Source organism: Micropterus dolomieu, linkage group LG16, assembly GCF_021292245.1.
Source record: "Micropterus dolomieu isolate WLL.071019.BEF.003 ecotype Adirondacks linkage group LG16, ASM2129224v1, whole genome shotgun sequence".
Taxonomy (NCBI): Eukaryota; Metazoa; Chordata; class Actinopteri; order Centrarchiformes; family Centrarchidae; genus Micropterus; species Micropterus dolomieu.
The window spans coordinates 13,182,454-13,201,487 of NC_060165.1; the positions used below are offsets into that span (position 1 = coordinate 13,182,454).

The following is a 19,034-nucleotide window of genomic DNA, read 5'->3' on the forward strand; positions in this document are numbered from 1 at the left end:
CCACGGGAGCCAGTGGAGGTCACTGAGTAATGGAGTGACATGAGTCCTTTTGGGCTGATCAAAAACCAGACGTGCTGCTGCGTTCTGAACCATTTGTAAGGGTTTCACCACACAAGCTGGAAGACCTGCTAGGAGGGCATTGCAATAGTCGAGGCGAGAGATAACCATGGCCTGTACCAGAAGCTGGGTGGCGTACTGAGTGAGGTAGGGCCTGAATTTTCTGATGTATAGAGCAAAGCGGCATGACCGAGAGACAGCAGCAACATGGTCTGAAAAGGACAGCTGGTTATCAATCATGACACCCAAGTTTCTCACCACCTTGGCTGGAGTGATGGTTGCGGAGTCAGTTTGTAGTTTGATGTTATGGTGGACAGATTGCTTGGCTGGAATGACCAAGAGTTTAGTCTTAGAGAGGTTTAGTTGAAGGTGGCAAGCCTTCATCCATGCAGATATGTCTGAGAGACAGTCCGTGATCCGCGCCGAGATGGTAGGATCACCTGGCAGGAAGGATTGGTAGAGTTGCGTATCATCTGCGTAGCAGTGGTAAGAGAAGCCGTGCGAGCGAATGATCGGCCCCAGTGAGGTGGTGTAAATTGAGAAGAGAAGGGGCCCTAGCACTGACCGTTTGGGCACCCCTGTGGAGAGGCAGTGGGAGGAGGATAATTGTCCTTGCCACAAAACATTGTAGGAACGCCCAGAGAGGTAGGATTCGAACCACAGGAGTGTTTTACTCAAGATACTTTTACTTACATGCAAGTGTTATCGTTTAAAATGTGGACACTTTGTCATGTTTCTTTGTCAAAATTTTAAATCATTGATAGAGCACAGTTTATTCCAACAGAAATATTAAGCAAAAACCAGCCACACTGAAATGACTTTACTATACTATAAATTACTATACTATAATCATTGTACTATTTATTATGAACAAGGCATTTTGCCTATGGCTTCTTCAGGTTCACACAGTGAAATTTGAAAAAGTAATCATGTCTAGTTGACTCTTCCTTCCTCTCCTACCCTGTTCCAGGCATTTGGCCAGGCCTACTCCACACAGCGTAAGGTGGCAGAAGATGGGGAGACCAATGAGGAGACACTGCTGCAGGAGTCTGCCACTAAGGAGGCCTACTACATGGGCCGCCTCCTGGAGCTTCAGTCGGAGCTGAAGCATAGCCGGTCAACTGCCTCTAACGCTCAGGCTGACAATGAACACCTGGGCGCACTGCTGCAGGAGCTGAGGGAGGTACAGTACAGTGGATAGGGTTGGGGATAATACACTGCTCAAAAAAATAAAGGGAACACTTAAACAACACATTGTAACTCCAAGTCAATCACACTCCTGTGAAATCAAACTGTCCACTTAGGAAGCAACACTGATTGACAAATAGCATGGAGGCGCTACCAGGAGACAGGCCAGTACATCAGGAGACGTGGAGGAGGCCGTAGGAGGGCAACAACCCAGCAGCTGAACCGCTACCTCCGCCTTTGTGCAAGGAGGAGCAGGAGGAGCACTGCCAGAGCCCTGCAAAATGACCTCCAGCAGGCCACAAATGTGCATGTGTCTGCTCAAACGGTCAGAAACAGACTCCATGAGGGTGGTATGAGGGCCCGACGTCCACAGTTGGGGGTTGTGCTTACAGCCAAACACCGTGGAGGATGTTTGGCATTTGCAAGATTGGCAAATTCGCCACTGGCGCCCTGTGCTTTCACAGATGAAAGCAGGTTCACTAGAGCACATGTGACAGACGTGACAGAGTCTGAAGACGCCGTGGAGAATGTTCTGCTGCCTGCATCATCCTCCAGCATGACCGGTTCGGCGGTGGGTCAGTAATGGTGTGGGGTGGCATTTCTTCGGGGGGCCGCACAGCCCTCCATGTGCTCACCAGAGGTAGCCTGACTGCCATTAGGTACCGAGATGAGATCCTCAGACCCCTTGTGAGACCATATGCTGGTGCGGTTGGCCCTGGGTTCCTCCTAATGCAAGACAATGCTAGACCTCATGTGGTTGGAGTGTGTCAGCAATTCCTGCAAGAGGATGGCATTGATGCTATGGACTGACCCGCCCGTTCCCCAGACCTGAATCCAACTGAGCACATCTGGGACATCATGTCTCGCTCCATCCAGGATGCTTTAGTCCAGGTCTGGGAGGAGATCCCTCAGGAGACCATCCGCCACCTCATCAGGAGCATGCCAAGGCATTGTAGGGAGGTCATACAGCCACGTGGAGGCCACACACACTACTGAGCCTCATTTTGACTTGTTTTAAGGACATTACATCAAAGTTGGATCGGCCTGTAGTGTGGTTTTCCACTTTGATTTTGAGTGTGACTCCAAATGTAAATGTAAATGCTCCGTACTTGTATAGCGCCTTTCTAGTCTTTTTGACCACTCAAAGCGCTTTTACACTACATCTGCATTCACCAGTCACACACATTCATACACTGAGCCTAAGTGCTCAAACGGAAACTAACATTCACACTCACTCATACACTGGCGGAATAGCCGCCAGGGGCAATTCGGGGTTCAGTATCTTGCCCAAGGACACTTCGACACGCAACCAGGGGGAGCCAGGGATTGAACCGCCAACCCGCTCTACCTCCTGAGCCACAGCCGCCCCCGAATCCAGACCTCCATGGGTTGATAAATTTGAAATAAATTAAATAATTTTTGTGTGATTTTGTTGTCAGCACATTCAACTATGTAAAGAAAGGAGTATTTAATGAGATTATTTCATTCATTCAGATCTAGGATATGTTATTTTAGTGTTCCCTTTATTTTTTTGAGCAGTGTCATACAGCTGAGTGCTCTTTTAAACACAGTATCTTTATATACAATAGGTTTGACTTTTTAAGAGAACAAACATTTTGTGAAATATGGTTAATAACAAGAATATATAACTTGCCATAACAAAAGGGTTTTCATGGGAAAAAGACAGGAACTGGAAGGTTTCTTATGAAAGTGCATTGTAAAGAGTATTTCCATCTTCACTTACTTTCAACAATTATGCTATATAAAACCAGTCACTTTCATAAAGATTCCAGTCATTTTCTTGAGTTATCTGTGTCATAAACAGCATGCAACTCCAACTGTGTTTCACCAAACTGTCTCAGCAGAGTAATGAGATGTTGGAGCTGCAGCGCAGCCGGATGCGGGAGGAGATCAGGGAGTACAAGTTTCGAGAGTCACGGCTGCTCCAGGATTACACCGAGCTGGAGGAAGAAAACATCTCTCTGCAGAAACTTGTGTCAACACTCAAACAAAATCAGGTACAGATGATTCACATCCACACATGGATATATGGACCTTCAACAGAGAATTAATCAGAATTTTACATTGGTCCACTTTATTTGCTTTGTTCCCAAACACATTGTTCTACATATGTTAGTTGAGATATATATATATATATATATATATTTTATATAGTCCATTTCTGACACACATAGATAGAACCCAAAAGGTTTAAATTTATTTATAAATATATATTTTTTTGTTTCATGATGGTGGCCTGTGGGCTAGAACACTGTCATGACATTACATTTTGTCATTAAAAATAAAAATTAGCATTAAAAACACAACCGGAGCTAAAAAAGGAAACTTTGGCATTGAAACATCTGTGTATAGGCTAAGCCCAAGCTTTAAGCCCCTGAGGTGCATTCGCGGGGTTGAGTAATTGACGCACTTTTTACCTTATTTAATTAATGAAAGTCCAAGTCATATTTGCAGTTAAAACCATTGGTTTCATTTTATTTCCATCCATCTCCATTGTTCTCCAGACAAACTTCATTGCACATCTGTGACTTTGTACTGGCCTGGTATAGTGTGTTCGCATGTCCCAAAGGTATAGTCCATGTGTGTGTGGTCAAAAACTGTCTGTGCTTCCGGGTAGCATCTGAGGCATGAAAGATTGGTTCCTATTTATACCAAGAGCGCTAATTGGCTCTTACACACCAGCCCCTACTTGTAAATGGCAGATAGACATTACAATTCAAACAAATGAACAATAGAAGAGCCATGTGCAAAAAAAACAAGACAAAAACATCAATACCCATACATATGCACCATAAATCCGACTACACATCTTTGATTAAGCACAGTTTAGTTATATATATATATATATAGGTCTCTCAATAATATTAGTTTTTGTTTTTAGCTTGACAGAGCGTACTAGGCCCCTTTTGTCAGGATAAACTTCCAGCACTTTGTCAAGCGGCCAAGATCCATGTGGAGCTGTTGAATCCATGATGACTACCACATCTTCAGGAACTAGACTCCTCTTCCTTTGGCTCCACTTCTGTCTTTCTTGCAACAATGGCAGATACTGTTGGATCCATCTTCTCCGCAAGATATTGAACCTGTTTCCATCGATGTTTCAAATACATGTCTTAGGGTTCAAAAAGTCCAGGCGGCAAAGATGGTTTTCCCTTTAGTAGCAGGAGATGATTTGGTGTGAGAGGTTCCAGATCGTTTGGATCGTCAGATAGCTATGTAATAGGACGATCGTTGAGAATAGCTTCCACTTTACACATAATAGTGTGGAGTCCATCATCATACGAGTTCAGCTGGTGGATAACTGATCTGAGAATGCGGTGTACCATTCGTATCATGCGCTCCCAAACACCACCGTGATGAGATCCCGCCTGTGGATTGTAACTCCATTCAACCCCAGCTGAGATGAGAGCTCTTTGGATTTGCTCATGATTTAATGTAGCCAGAGCCTCTCTTAACTCTCTCTCCACTCTAACAAAGGTGGTCCCATTGTCTGATGTAATATGCGAAACTTGACCCCTCCTGATAAACCGTCGGCATCAGTCTCAAGTGAATGGGCCACCTCCAAATGAACTGCTCTACAAGCCATGCAGGTAGATATTACTCCATATCGTTTACAAGTTGTTCTTCCTTTCTTTATTTCCACAGGTCAAAAATAGTCTAACGTTGGTAAATGGAGTTAAATCTGGGACTATTCTCTCTTTTGGAAGCTCTGCCATCTTTTGCTCCATAACTCTCCCATTGTAACATCTGCAAAAATGGCTTTATACATCTAACCAATCTGAATGAAATCAGCAACTTAATATCTTCCAACCACCACTTCCACTGAATCAAAATATCTGATGGTATGACATCGTCCCATCTGCACTTTCTCCTGCAGAGCTCCTGTTGCATCATCTTTGCAGACAAAGTGACTGGTTCCAAAATACCCAAAGGATCATACTTTCATCATACAGCTTGTGATAGACAACATGCCACGTCTGGTTAGTGGTTGCTGTTTCACTTTGATTTTGAACTTAAAGGAGTCTGACTCGACACACCAAAGTAGACCTAAAGCTCTTTCCATTGGGAGATTATCTCTATCAAGATTCAGCTCCTTTAACTCCTTAGCCCACTTGTCTTCTGCAATTGTGTGCAAAACTGCCTGGCTATTGCTGATCCATTTTTCCAGTACGAATCCACCTCTTTCACAGAGAATATTGAGCTCTTTAACCACCTGGATGGCCTCCATTTCCGAGCTCATGCTCATCAAACAGTCGTCTACATAGAAGTTTTGGTCAACAGCTTGAACAGTCTTAGCGGAAAAGTCAGATTGTTGTCAGTAGCAGTTATCCTTAGTGCATAGCAATCACAACTAGGTGGTGAAACTGCTCCAAACAAATGTGAAGTCATCCTATAGTCCTGAAGTTCCTTGCTCAAGTCCCCTTCTGGCCACCAGAAGAAACGAAGAAGATTTCTGTCTTGTCCTACCACCTTCACTTGATGAAACATAGCCCGTATGTCCCCCATAACTGCTACAGGCTCCTGCCTGAATCGAGTGAGAACTCCTAAGAGTGAGCTGGTGAGGTTTGGTCCTTGCAAAAACTGGCTGTTTAATGATATTCCTTTATAGGTTGCTCCACAATCAAACACCACTCGTAGAGAGCCTTTTCTGGGATGGTAGACGCTGTGGTGTGGGATGTAACACACCTTACCACTTCCACACTGCAGCTGCTCCTGAGGTACTTGCTCAGCATAACCTTTGTCATTAACCTTGTTAAGATAGCTGGAATATTCCTTGTGCAAAATTGGATTATTCACAAACTTCCTTCTTAATCCAAGTATTCTTTATTTGGTAGAAAGATCTCTGGTTTCTTAAGAGGCAACTTAGAATAGAAAGCTTTGTCATTGTCACATGTACAACAAAAATGTCAAAGTGCTGACCAGCCAGTGCATCATTCCTAAAATATACTTGAGCCAGTACCTCTCCTCCTGTAATGTTGCAGAAGATTCCATGATTTCCATAAATCTGCAGTCTTCAATAGACATCTCTTTGTCCTCTGTGTTCTTTTCATTGAAGTCATGTTTATACTGATTGACCAGCATAAGCTCCAAGTTTGATACAGAAATCCTATTTACCACAACAGAAGGAAGCGCCACTTCAACAGTGTTGCCAGTTCCATTTAAAGGACCATTGATGACCCACCCCAACACTGTTCTTATAGCGTATGGGCCACCTCCACAGCTGTTGACAATTTCCCATGGTTCCAATAACTTGGCAGCGTTGGTTCCTATCAACATGTCACCATTGCCACTTAAGCTGGGAATGTGAATTTTTGACAGAAGTGGCCACTTTTTAACATCTGTAGCTGGAGCAAAGTTGTCTGTAGTGACTGGCATCTTCTTCTGTGTGAGGACTTCTGGGAGAAGATAAAAGTTGATTTCCTCCAAACCAGACACCTCCAGTCCACATAAGGAGTATGCTGGAACAACCTTTTCGTGTCCCATTGTTTTCAAGAGCAAAACCTTTTTTCTGTAACGCTTAACCTTTCAATCAGCTTTTCTGAACAGAATGTAGCTGAACTACCGGTATCCAAAAATGCATACGTCTGTACGATGATGCTTCCTTTCGTGGACTTGACCTGTACCGCTGTCCTTTCTGGCCCCTGGATGTCCACATGTCTATGATACTGTCGATGGTATAACTCCAGGTGTCTCATGAGTTTGTTCTAACTCCACATTAGTTTTCCTGATATGGAGCACAGTGGGATGCTGTTAATCACAAACTTCACAAGTCAAGCGATTATCACACTCCCTACTTATGTGTCACATACACAAGCATCCAAAACAAATGCCTTTCTCCTTTAGAAAAATTATCTTGTCTCTGTGCTTCTTACCTTTAAATTGTTGGCATTTCTCTAAAGGATGAGCACGTGCACAGCAATGACAAGACAAGCTCTTTTTCTTGGGGCAATTTGCTGTGGTTTTGTTTTCATCATAATCCACTTCAGTCACTGTAGTGGCAAAACTGCTTCCTTTCATTCTGCTCTTTGACTGTAGCTTAAACTTGTTTCAAATGTTTATGCCAGCAGCCCTTTGTGGTAGGCTTGCACCTTCAGTGTCTCCAAAAATTGGGTCTGACAGAATTCTTACGTGTCTCTCAAGAAATACGACCATGTCTGAGAAATAAGCTCTGTCATTAGAGGCTTCCCAAATGTCATGAGCTTTGGCTCTCCACCGTTCTATTAGCTTGAAAGGCAACTTGGAAATAACAACTTTCATATTAGTTGGTATATGTAACTTATACACTGAACCTTTAACATTGCACTGCCCACATTTGAAGTAAATCGGGTTAAAGCTCTAGGAGGAGTACAGAGTGTGTAAATAGTGACAAATTTCATAATCAATTAAAAATGTTTGACTTCCTGTTGGGTTTAGTGTATGGCTCCAAAAGGGTTATTTTTTAGTCTTCAGATAATACATCAGCCCTCCACATTTCGTACTGTAGGGCTGCTTCATTGAAATTTTGTAGGAGGCGCTACTGGGTAATTTTATGACAACCATGCTGTGCAACGATATTAGACAACAAAGAACACCCCTTCTGACATGCGTGCCAAGTTTTGTGAAGTTTTAAGCATCCCCAGCCATGTGAAAGCTAAAAAGCCTTTAGGGGGCACTATAGAGCCCACGTGCGACCCCCAATTCCAAAAATGATATCAAATCGAAACATTACCAGTTCGAGTCTGGCTGCAAATTTTATTGTTCTTTGGGCATCCTAAAGGCCTCAAACACCTGTAAAAAATATTGAAGATGATAAAGGAAGTGCAAAATGGCTGACCTCCTGTTGAGCAAAATCTCATAAAAAAGCAGAAATCTGGTCTTTGTAATAAGAGAAGAGCAATAATCCTACCAAATCTCATGAAGTTCAAAGAAACTTTTTCCAAAACATATTGTTGAGGGGTGCTATTGAACTGGCCTTGCCCGCCCACAATCATTGCAGAACATTGGATTTCCCACCAGACTGGAGGTGTGTGCAAATTTTCGTGTCAAGTCTCCTAAGACAATGAAATACTAGTTTATTAGTTTTTTTATTTACTTCAAAATTCAAAGCCGTGCCATGGCCATGGCATTTTAGCAATCAAAAAACGCTTTGCAATTTAACATCGCGAGGCTCTTAAGATTGCACTGCCCGCATTTGAAGTCGATTGGGTTAAAGCTCTAGGAGGAGTTAAAGTACGGAGAGTGTAAACGGGGTAAAATTTTGCAAATAATTCAAAATGGCCGACATGCTGTCGGCTTTAGGATATGGCTCCAAGAGACTTATTTCTAAGTCTAGAGATGATACATCGGTTTCTCACATTTCGTACAGCTAGGTAAAATGTACAGCAGAGACTGCTTTGTTGAAATTTGAGCCAATTTTCCACAACCACGCCAACAAACCATATCAGCCAATACAAAACAACCCCTCTGAGGAGTGTGCCAAGTCTCATGAGGGTTTGACTATCTCTAGCCATGTGACAGCTTAAAAGGTTTTAGGGGGTGCTATAGAGCCGATGTGCAACCCTCAATCTTAAAAATGACATCAAATTGAAACATTACCAGTTTGAGACTCTGCAAAGTTTTGTGGCTATTTGAGCATCTTAAAGGCCTCAAATATCTGTTTAAAAAATTGACAATGACGCAGGTAGTGCAAAATACCTGTGTTCCTGTTACGAAAACCTATAAAAAAGCAAACATTTGGTCTTTATAATAAGAGCAATAATTCCGCCACATCTCATGAAGATCAAAGAAACTTTGTCAAAAACATAGTGTTTGTTTAGGGGCGCTATTGAGCCCCCTGGCCATGGCCAACCCCAATCACTGCAGAACATTTCCCACCAGACTTGAGGTGTGTGCAAATTTTCGTGTGGATTCGAGTATCCTAAGAACTTAATACTACTATAGTAATAATACTATACTATACTACTAGTGAGTGGATAAGCGAATAATAATACAAATTCATTTTAGTATAGTGTATCCACAATGTAACAGCATCATTCATTACATGACATGCCACTATGCTGCGTCCTATGTGAAGAAATCGGGTGGATTTTTCTGTATGCGCACTCCCAAGCCTACTGATTCTGAACTGTACACACAGAAGCTAACAAAATGGATTCCACTAACACCAAAAAGCGACCGGCTCCCAGCACAACACAGACTCCAACACAAACTCCATGTAAAGATAAAAAACAACAACAAAGTTTTATGTGCTGAAGCCCATCAGGCCAAACAAAAATCAGATGCTACAAGTAGCACTGTTACTAGTTTTACTAGTTATATATTTACTAGTTATTTATTTCTCAGTAGCTGGTGGTGTAGCGCTGTATTCTGAATCAAATAGCTTCTCAGTAGCAAAGTTCTTTTTTAGATCAAGTAGTACGTCTCTCTCTCACTCACTCACTCACTCACTCACTCACTCACTCACTCAAGTCATCAGATGTTATTTAAAGTACATGATTTTTGCAAAGTTACTATTTGGAGTAGGTCTTTATTCTTTGCTACTGTGGTTTGAGATGAGCTATTGAGATTTGAGTACACTTAGTTTGTCCTGCAAATATGACCTAGTCTAGATTAAACATACCCATACAAACACAGATGCGTACACACACAGACACACATAAACATATACACACTCCTGATACCTGGGCCTTGTTTCAGAAAGAACTCTGGGTTGACGAAATCTGAGCTAAACTCCGAGTTTTCCGTTCCAGAAAGGCCGATCAGAATAAGTTCAGTCAACTCAGAGTATGTTGAGCCTGATGGAAGCGCGTGCGTGGGGATGAAAAAAAGCCATCATCAAGGGAGCTCCGATACTACGATTCACCATGGCAACGGGTAAATAAAGGCAGAGCCTCCATTTTAATCGGGTGGAGCTAGAAATATGAATGCTGCCAACGCGGACCATGATTTGCTCTAAAACGTAGGAGTGGAGGATCGATACTTTAACAACATTATATTTTATTCAGCGTTGCTCATTCATTATTTACCAGACTGGAATTTCCTTAATGAATGATATAGAGCTGGAATTCTCCTCCAGCCTGTTATTCATTTTAAATAGCTACAGGCCTGTTTATTCAGCTGGAACCTGACGGGACTAAATGACGGTGGCAATAACTGAAGATGAAAATATTAATCGAACAGATTAGACACAGTTTATATTCCTCATGGACCTGTGATTGTAAAGTGACAGTCCGACTTAGTAGGTCTATTAATGATTTTATTGCAATGTAAAATGTGTTTAGGTTCAAACTGACTGTGAAGTTTTAGATGTCTATGTTCCATTAATTAAATCTTGCTCATTTCGTATTTTATGAAATGTTGTCAAAACACATTCAGACTTTTAAACTACACGTATTTGTTTCAGCTGCACCACAGTCATCCTCACTCAGAAATATTCACATCATATCCAACTGATAACTACGATAGGAATGTTCAATCTGTGCGACTACAATATGAAAGGTTAGTGTTCATTGATCAGTTTTATACAGTGATTACTGCAGCGCTGTAGCGCACAGTAAGTTTTTTGCCTTAATGTCCACAGAGTCACTGTGTTAGTTTATAGATTTTGTTCTGTGCTAAGGATAAATCCACTATGTCCAAAGATAACTCTCTGTCCATACATCGATGACAGATTAATCATAAAAGCGGTCATGTTCAAGATCATGTTTGGGTAAAAAAAAAAACAAACAGCCTATTTAACCGTGATTTCGATGTTTCTAAAGACGTAACTGTGTTCCAATATGTGCTTCAATATGGACAGTCTGAATGAGGAAATGTCAGACAGCCGCTTCAGGCTCCGCAGGAGGGGAGGAGTCAGAGAGAAACTCAGCGTTAGTTGAAGTAAACCTCCTCCTGAGCAGGTTAGGTTCGCAGCGTAAGTTGCCAGGGTTACAGACCTAGAGTTTATCTGATTTTGCTCTCTGAAACCGAAAACCCAGAGTTTCCCTCATCTCGGGCTCAACTTACTCAGAGTTTTCACTAAACCCGCTTTCTGAAACAGGGCCCTTGTTTTGTTGGTATGTGGAGCACATATTTTTTCTTTGTTTGTTTGTTTTTGTTTTGATTTTGGAACAGTGACAGCAGAGAGCACAGCTTATTGTTTAATAAAGAATTAAACTGAGTAAGGCAATAAATGTGAAAATCACTTTGAAATGATTTGACTGCAAAAACATCATTGTACATCATCAAGTCTTGTGAGCGTAAGTGTAAGTAAGTGTATCATTACACCCCTATCCTCACAACACAAAGTGATGCCCTTGATGAAAACTATGCCCAGTTTAAAATGTAAACAAACAACACAAACTTAATTTGTTAACAAGAAAGCTCTACAGGGAGCCTTTGATACTAACCACATAGTGACTTTACATATGGAGTAGGAACTTCTATTACATCAGTGATACAATACATTGGCTTGCCAATCTTTTGATTTTAATCTATTTGTTGCCCATCTCCTGATTTAGGTGGAATATGAAGGCCTGAAGCATGAGATCAAGGTTCTTGAGGAGGAGTCAGAGCTCCTAAACAGCCAGTTACAGGATGCACTGCGTTTGAAGGACATCTCAGACTCCCAGCTCGAGGAGGCACTGGAGTCTCTGAAGAGCGAGCGTGAGCAGAAGAACCACCTGCGCAGGGAGCTGGTCCACCACCTCAGCATGTGTGATGTCGCCTACACTGGTAGTGCCCACCTGACATTCACCTCAGCCCCACCTAGTGGAAACGCCACCCCAACCACTCTGCTCTCCCCAAACGTAGAAGAGTCATCAAGGTGGATATTGCACACATGAAACCAATGTGGAAAGAAGATATCTTTGATTTTAGTTAGTAATAATTAGTGTTGGCCTTGTACTTGTTTTTTATTGTTCTCGTTATAAACGTTCTCTAATTTTCTATACTTGCCATGTGGGAAGCAAAGTGGATCTCCTGAATTTTAAAGATGTTGTACTCTACTCTGGTCTGTCAGGTGTAACGGCCACCTCCAGGGGGGCACTGGAGCAGGGACAGCTGCAGGGTCAGTGCTCAGGGCTAATGGAGAGTGCAGAGAGCCAGGTCGGAAAGCTGAGGGACAGATGACATCAGACCTCTTCAGTGAGCTGAATCTGACAGAGATTAAGAAGCTCAAGCAGCTGCTGGTAACGGTGAGTCTGCTCTCTGATTAACATTGTACACGTTATTTACTTGAAGAAAACCAGCATTAGGGACTTAATTCAAAATGGGAGCATGAGCACAATATGAAATGGAATAAACAACATACTGATGATGTACTGATTGCTGATTTGCTTTACTTAGAACCTGAAGAGCTTGGGCTGGATTGTGACTTGTTTGTCAAATGAGAGGTCACTGTTCTGGGACATTGTTTTGTTAATGCACATGAGATTGATATTGAATGTCTCAAGTTGATCTCAAGGTAAATAAGCATATTTCCTAAATGACTGCAATTTCGTCTAGACTTAGGCCAGCTTAAAGCCTAAACCTGTCCTCAGCATTAACAAATATTGGTGGAAGACAGCACTTGGAGTCCTAAAGGAGTCACTGGAGTCAGTCAGAGATCGATGCAACAGAATTTGTTGTCAAAACAAGACAAAACCTAACTAAGTCAGAGCAGGCCTCTCTGGCTACGATGAATTAAATAGTACAGAGGTGCTCAGAAGTCTTTGAGGTAGAGTCCAAGTCAAGTTTCAAGTCACTCATGGTTATAATTTCACCTGCTGCGTTTAATCCAGGCTGCTTAAAACAGTGCATGTCTATAAGGGATTCTGTAACTGTAACCTGTTTTTCACTTACACAGCACAACCATGTAATGTGCAATGCAATTAATGACAGCTTATTAACTACTGTAAGGGTGCTTTCACACCTGGATCGATTTTTTTTGTTTTATTTGTTGAATCAGTTTAATACGTCACTTGTGTTCACACCGCACTGTTGTAAAGCGGCCCAAATCGCACACCCTTCCAGGGCTTTCCTTACGCCATTACGTCACTACCTCATGTGTGCAGATCGCGCATTCCATTGGGGGACATCACCATGACAACAGTAACAAAATGAATTGTGGATGGACATGGCGCTGCAAAGTGGTGAAACAGATGTTTGGTCGGAACACATCTCCCGGATGTTGCACACCACACACAAGAACACTGCAGTCTAACAAGAGGGTCAGTGATAAAATGAAAGAGAGAGGTTGTGAATCCTCCGTCGAGCAGTGCCGACAGCAGTAAGCCTAGGCCTACATAATACAACCACAACAACATATCGCAACAAATTAGCAAAATACGCTGCCGAAGCTGTTGAAAAGCGATCTGTTGGCATCGGTTGCCATAGGCAACACATAATTTGTTCCGGTTCATGGGCCGGCTGTGTTCTCACTGCAAACGAACCGCTCCAGGGTTCATATGGAATCGAGCCGAGACCACCTCTTCTAGGCGATCTCGACTTGGTTGTTTTGTTCCGGTTCAGAGTGCGATTGTTGTGTTCACATATTACCAAACGAACCGGGCCAAAGGGGAAATGCCCCCTTGTTTCGGGCAAGAAGCAAGCTAACGTTAGATGGCCAATGCTGAGCTTAACATGTTCACTTATCTCAAGTTACTAACCAATTTTGCGTTCAGCGCTTCTTTTGTTTGGGCCTTGTATGAAGTTTTAAAGCCAAAGTTTATGATGAATGGTGCAGTAGCCCCCGATGTTTGTTGTCCTCTCTCACATGTAGCCGTGCACAACAGATCCGTTGTATATGTTACGTAGGTAGGTTATAGGTAACACGTGGAGGGAATAACATCAAGCTCATGAGACACTTCCTAAAAATAAACATTGTTCACAAGTCCTGCACCTTGAGTCTGAGTCAAGTCTGAAGTCACTGTGTGAAACTTAAGTGCGACTCGAGTCCGAGTCTCAAACTCAAGTCCCCATCTCTGATCGTAGCATTCTGATGGTTCTACTGGTAATTTATTCCTGTTAGTTCCCTCAGGCACCACCCAATGGAAAATTTGAGCATCGTTCTAATATTTTACTCCATTATTTTCTGGTTTCCATGGTTCCTATGTTTTCCTTAAAAATATTATGTTATCTTTATTGTTACCTGAGCTTCATTAACCACATCATTAACGGGAGTTCATTCCAGGGACAGATATATTTTTAGACATTGTAGGCAGACACCAACGGAATACTCAAACAGGCTTTCCTCAGGCCATAGGCCCCTTGGAATGTTCTTATCATACACCATTATCTTCTAAAGTCATCAGGTTGTATTTTTTTAAAAGGCTGCCCACAAACAGTGCATAAGTTCTTTTATTTATATAGCGCCAAATCACAACAACAGTTATCTCACAGCGCTTTTCATAAAAGAGCAGGTCTAGACCGTACTCTGTGATGCTATTTACAGAAGCCCAACAGTTCCCACCAAGAGCAGCACTAGGCGACAGAGGCAAGGAAAAACTTCCTTTTAAGAGGCAGAAACCTCGAGCAGAACCATGGCTCAGGGTGGGCGGCGGGGAGGACCCCCAGACACCCCGCTTATATATTTCAGTATTTCCTATTTCTTTAAATAGTGTTAAAAATCTCCTCCTCTTGTTCTTGTGCATCGTCAATTATCTTATGTCCCACCCATGCTCAGCTGACACCCTACAATGTCAACCACACTCTGGTAAATGGGTAGGTTTAATGGCTGCTTCTGCTCCTGTCTAGTTTAGGAAATATTTCAAGATGTAGGACATGCAGCCTGCATTTTCATTTAAGAAAAACAAAGTAATACGCAACATTATAAAAAAAACACAGAAGAAAAATGGGACAGAGAGTTAAGTATGACAGTAAAGGTTCTGACAGAGTTTACTTTACCCCTGCTTATGAATATCTTTCACTAAGGGAAGACGAGCTCCATACAAGCTTTTAAATTAGCTATATGTACTTTAAAAAAAATCAAATGGGCTGTAACCTCACTTAGAAATGAAGCACATGCCTGTTTTCTCTGTTGCTTGCATCACCGCTTTTCAGCTAATAATATGAGAACACCGGGTCAGGATGTAGCCCTGTGCGTGCTCCTGAGCCTCTCTCCGGCCACAGCAACAGCCCCACAGCTAACGACATGCAGTCCATTAATACCACAAAACAACCAGCCCCCAGCACAACACAGACTCCCAAAATAAACTCCACGTAAGCATACAAAACAACAATAAAGTTTTATGTGCTGAAGCCCATCAGACTAAACGAGATTCCGATGATATCAAGTGAAAACACAGTGAACATCAGAAAGGCTGGAGTCACGGAGAGAATAAAGTTAACTTGCTGGCTAATGCCGAGCAGTTGCAAATGTTATCCGCTGCAAAGTTGTATTGCTTTCCACTTCTTCACCACCAACTAACGCCACCCATATTATTATCCTGTGTACCACCGGTATTATGTCAAAGTGTTTATTTAGTCTGCAGGAAAGGATGTAACTGTACATAGCGAATTTGGAGTGATTTGTTTACTAGCCTATAGTGATGCAGGCAGGGCAGCCCGCTAACGCTACATTAGCCCGGACCAGCTGCTGCTGCTGCTTAGGGGTGTACTCATTTTTGTTGCCAGCAGTTTAGACATTAATGGCTGTGTGATGTGTTCTTTGAGGGGACAGCAAATTTATACTGTTATACAAGCTGTACACTCACTACTTTACATTGTAGCAAAGTGTAATTTCTTCAATATTGTCACATGAAAAGATATCATCAAATATTTACAAAAATGTGAGGGGTGGACTCACTTTTGTGAGATTCTGTATGCTGTCTTTCTACCTAACTTTGCTCCTGCCCCCTTCAGGTTGAACGTGAGAAAGGAGCACTGATGACCAGCCTGCAGCAGTCCCAGACTCAGCTCCAACACACCCAGGGGGCACTGACCAAGCAGCATGAGAAGGTCCTCCGCCTTAGCCAGAAAGTCATTGCCCTCCGCCGCCTCCATCCACAGGCCAGTGGCATGGTCCACCTAAACCAGGAAGCACATGCCAGTGCCACCTCTCATCTTAATCCTGAGGCCCTGATGGAGCTGGACAAGGATGAAGAGGAGGTTGAAGAGGATGTAAGAACTGTGGAGGACAAGAGTGAGACACTAAACAAAGGACAATTATTTTCACACCAGACGCCAGGTCTGGAGATCTTGCAGTGCAAGTACCGTGTGGCTGTGACAGAGGTGGTGGAGCTTAAGGCAGAGGTGAAAGCCCTCCATGACAGACTGGCTCAGTGTGTAGAGGGAGAAATGGAGGAAAAGCCAAGGCGAAACGGTCAGCTCCAGAAGCTGGAGAGGCAGGTCGCCTCATTGGAGAAGAGCTGGCGAGAGGGACAGGATAAGGTAACCATGTCATACTGACTGTATGTTAGAATAGAATGAGATATAGTTACATTGATAAAATATTTCCTCTCCTCTCAGATTTCTAGCATGGAGTTGGAGTTGCAGGCAGCTCTATCAGCAGCCAATGAGAGCCAGGGGGCATTGAACGCAGCTCAAGAAGAGTTGGTGATGCTGAGCGAGGAGCTTGCCCATCTGTACCACCACGTCTGTCTATGCAACAATGAGTCCCCCAACCGTGTCATGCTGGACTACTACAGGTCTGACTGTTCTTATTAGTAGGACACATGCAGCATTAAAAGATGGAGCATGATTTCTCAAAGTTACAGTGATTAAGGCCCAATTTGTGGGGCCATTTGAGAAAACAAATGTACTAGATTCAACCAAAATCATACATACATTACATATATTTATACTTTTCAATCTTTTAAAGAGCGATAGAAAAAACAGCAATACATAAATAAAGATAAAGTTAAAGATATAAAAATAGACAAAATAGATTTTAAAAAGTACATATTCAGGTGTACAAATGGAGATCATTGTGTAACATTAATTCTAACTGGCTACTTCATAGCTGAACATTCACTCTATATTCAGTACAGTACAGTGTTATTAGATAGAGGATAAGCTATTAATAAACTCGACGAAAGGTGAACAAGTCCTAACACACTTCTCTAAGGATCTTTTTATCCTATGTTGAAGCTTGGCATCATCAAAAACATTTCCTTAACCCAACATTTAAATGAGGGGGATTCATTGGTCGCCATAGCAAGAGAATGAGTCTCTGAGCTAGTAGCCAAGGGCAGGTGTGGCAAAGGATGGGCATGACCAAAACTTATAGCTTGTGGCTTTGGTGAGGTGGCATCTTATGATCATTAAGATTTAAAATTCTATTCAGGAATTTACAGGGAGCCAGTGCAGATAAGCTAAAACAGGAGAAATATGATTTTTCCTGGGGGGCTTTCATGGATCTTATGGGCTGCAGAATTCTGGATCAGCTGGAGAGTACTAACTTAAGTGACTTATTCAGCCTGGTAATAAGGAATTGCAATAATCCAGCCTAGAAGTAATTTGAAAGTTCTTTATGACTTCAAGTGGACCATCATTTATTTCAGACAACAAAGTACGTTTGCAGGCTACCCATAGTAGGATACCACTGGCTGGCAGATCTTACAACTACACCAATTAGGTGGTGGAATTATGGGATGGATATCATGGCATGTTTCAAAACTGAAAAAAAGGTTGAAAGTCAGTGTGAAAACTTGACATCTAACAAAAAAGTTTTGCAAGATCGAAACTAGTGTTTTTTATTATTATTATTATTATTATTATTATTATTTTGAAAGTTGTCTGTTGCTCACTGGCTCTGAATACACATACAGTCAAACCATGGGTCACAGAAGGGGTGAGATCAGCCTGCAAATCATCCACCCAAACAAGCAGTGGAGGGAGACTTCGGCAGACTACGTTGGATGCAGCATGTGGGAGAAGTAGATAAACAAAGGCAAGACAAGCAAACAAATGCCATAGCGAAGTTGATAGCTACACACTGCATATGCTGATTAGTACTTTCGAAGATGTCGATCTTAGGAATGTTCTTAAAATCGCAATGTAGTCACTTGGTCCCGCGGGGTTGCTCTGTGCTCCTCAGGTGAACAGACAGGGATACAAGCTCTCTGCGTGTACATGACAGGTGCTCTATGGTGGGTAACCATGGCAACGGCTTGTGCTACACAGCTGTAGCCTGTTTAACTTAAGTTAAAATTATAGGCTACATAACTTTACCTGATAGGCCTACATCTAGTTTTGAGGGGATACTCTGCCATGCGAATTCCATCCAGTTGATGTCCTATTTAGTAAACAGCCACTCACTCTAACAGGGACACTTGCTACTGAACATTCAATTCAATTCAATTTTATTGAATTGAATGAACATAGACTGTTTATGCTGCTCCCTGATAAAAGAAAAATGTTTCTGCTGATACCTGTTCAGAAAAACAACAAGAAAACAGATTTATACAGTGGGGGAAATAAGTATTTGACCCCTTGCTGATTTTGCAGGTTAGCCCACTTACAAAGAATGCAACAATCTACAATTTTAATCATATGTACATTCTAACAGTGAAAGACAGAATCCCAAAGAAAATTCCAGAAAATCACATCATATGAATTTATTAAAATTGATAACCATCTGATGAGGAAAAACAAGTATTTGACCCCCTGGACAAACAGCATGTTAATATTTTGTAGAAAAGCCATTATTGGCCAGCACAGATGTCAAACGGTTTTTATAGTTGGTGACAAGGTTTGTGCACATTTCGGCAGGGATGTTGGCCCACTCCTCCCTGCAGACAGCCTCCAAATCATTCAGGTTCCGAGGTTGTCGCCTGGCAACTCGAATTTTAAGCTCCCTCCAAAGATTTTCAATTGGATTCAGGTCTGGA

General features: G+C 42.2%; 2 protein-coding genes across 5 annotated transcripts in view; both read left to right on the top strand.

The window, feature by feature from the left end:
* LOC123985148 (protein PHTF2-like) overlaps positions 1-19,034 on the top strand; it is a 76,705-nt gene that overhangs the window by 8,950 nt on the left and 48,721 nt on the right. The window lies entirely within an intron of this gene.
* Positions 672-17,170, top strand: LOC123985150 (protein bicaudal D homolog 1-like). The gene is made up of 7 exons (XM_046072553.1): positions 672-702; positions 1,028-1,240; positions 3,108-3,263; positions 11,745-12,049; positions 12,245-12,419; positions 16,066-16,593; positions 16,672-17,170. The coding sequence occupies exons 2-7, from the start codon at positions 1,130-1,132 to the stop codon at positions 16,867-16,869; spliced, it is 1,473 nt and encodes a 490-aa protein (XP_045928509.1). The 5' UTR covers positions 672-702; positions 1,028-1,129; the 3' UTR covers positions 16,870-17,170.

Coding starts and splice junctions, on each gene's coding strand:
- LOC123985150 (XM_046072553.1), top strand. CDS start 1,130: ATGGGCCGCCTCCTGGAGCTTCAGTCGGAGCTGAAGCATAGCCGGTCA. Junction 3,264..11,744: donor CAACACTCAAACAAAATCAG/GTACAGATGATT, acceptor CTCCTGATTTAG/GTGGAATATGAAGGCCTGAA. Junction 16,594..16,671: donor GGCGAGAGGGACAGGATAAG/GTAACCATGTCA, acceptor CTCTCCTCTCAG/ATTTCTAGCATGGAGTTGGA.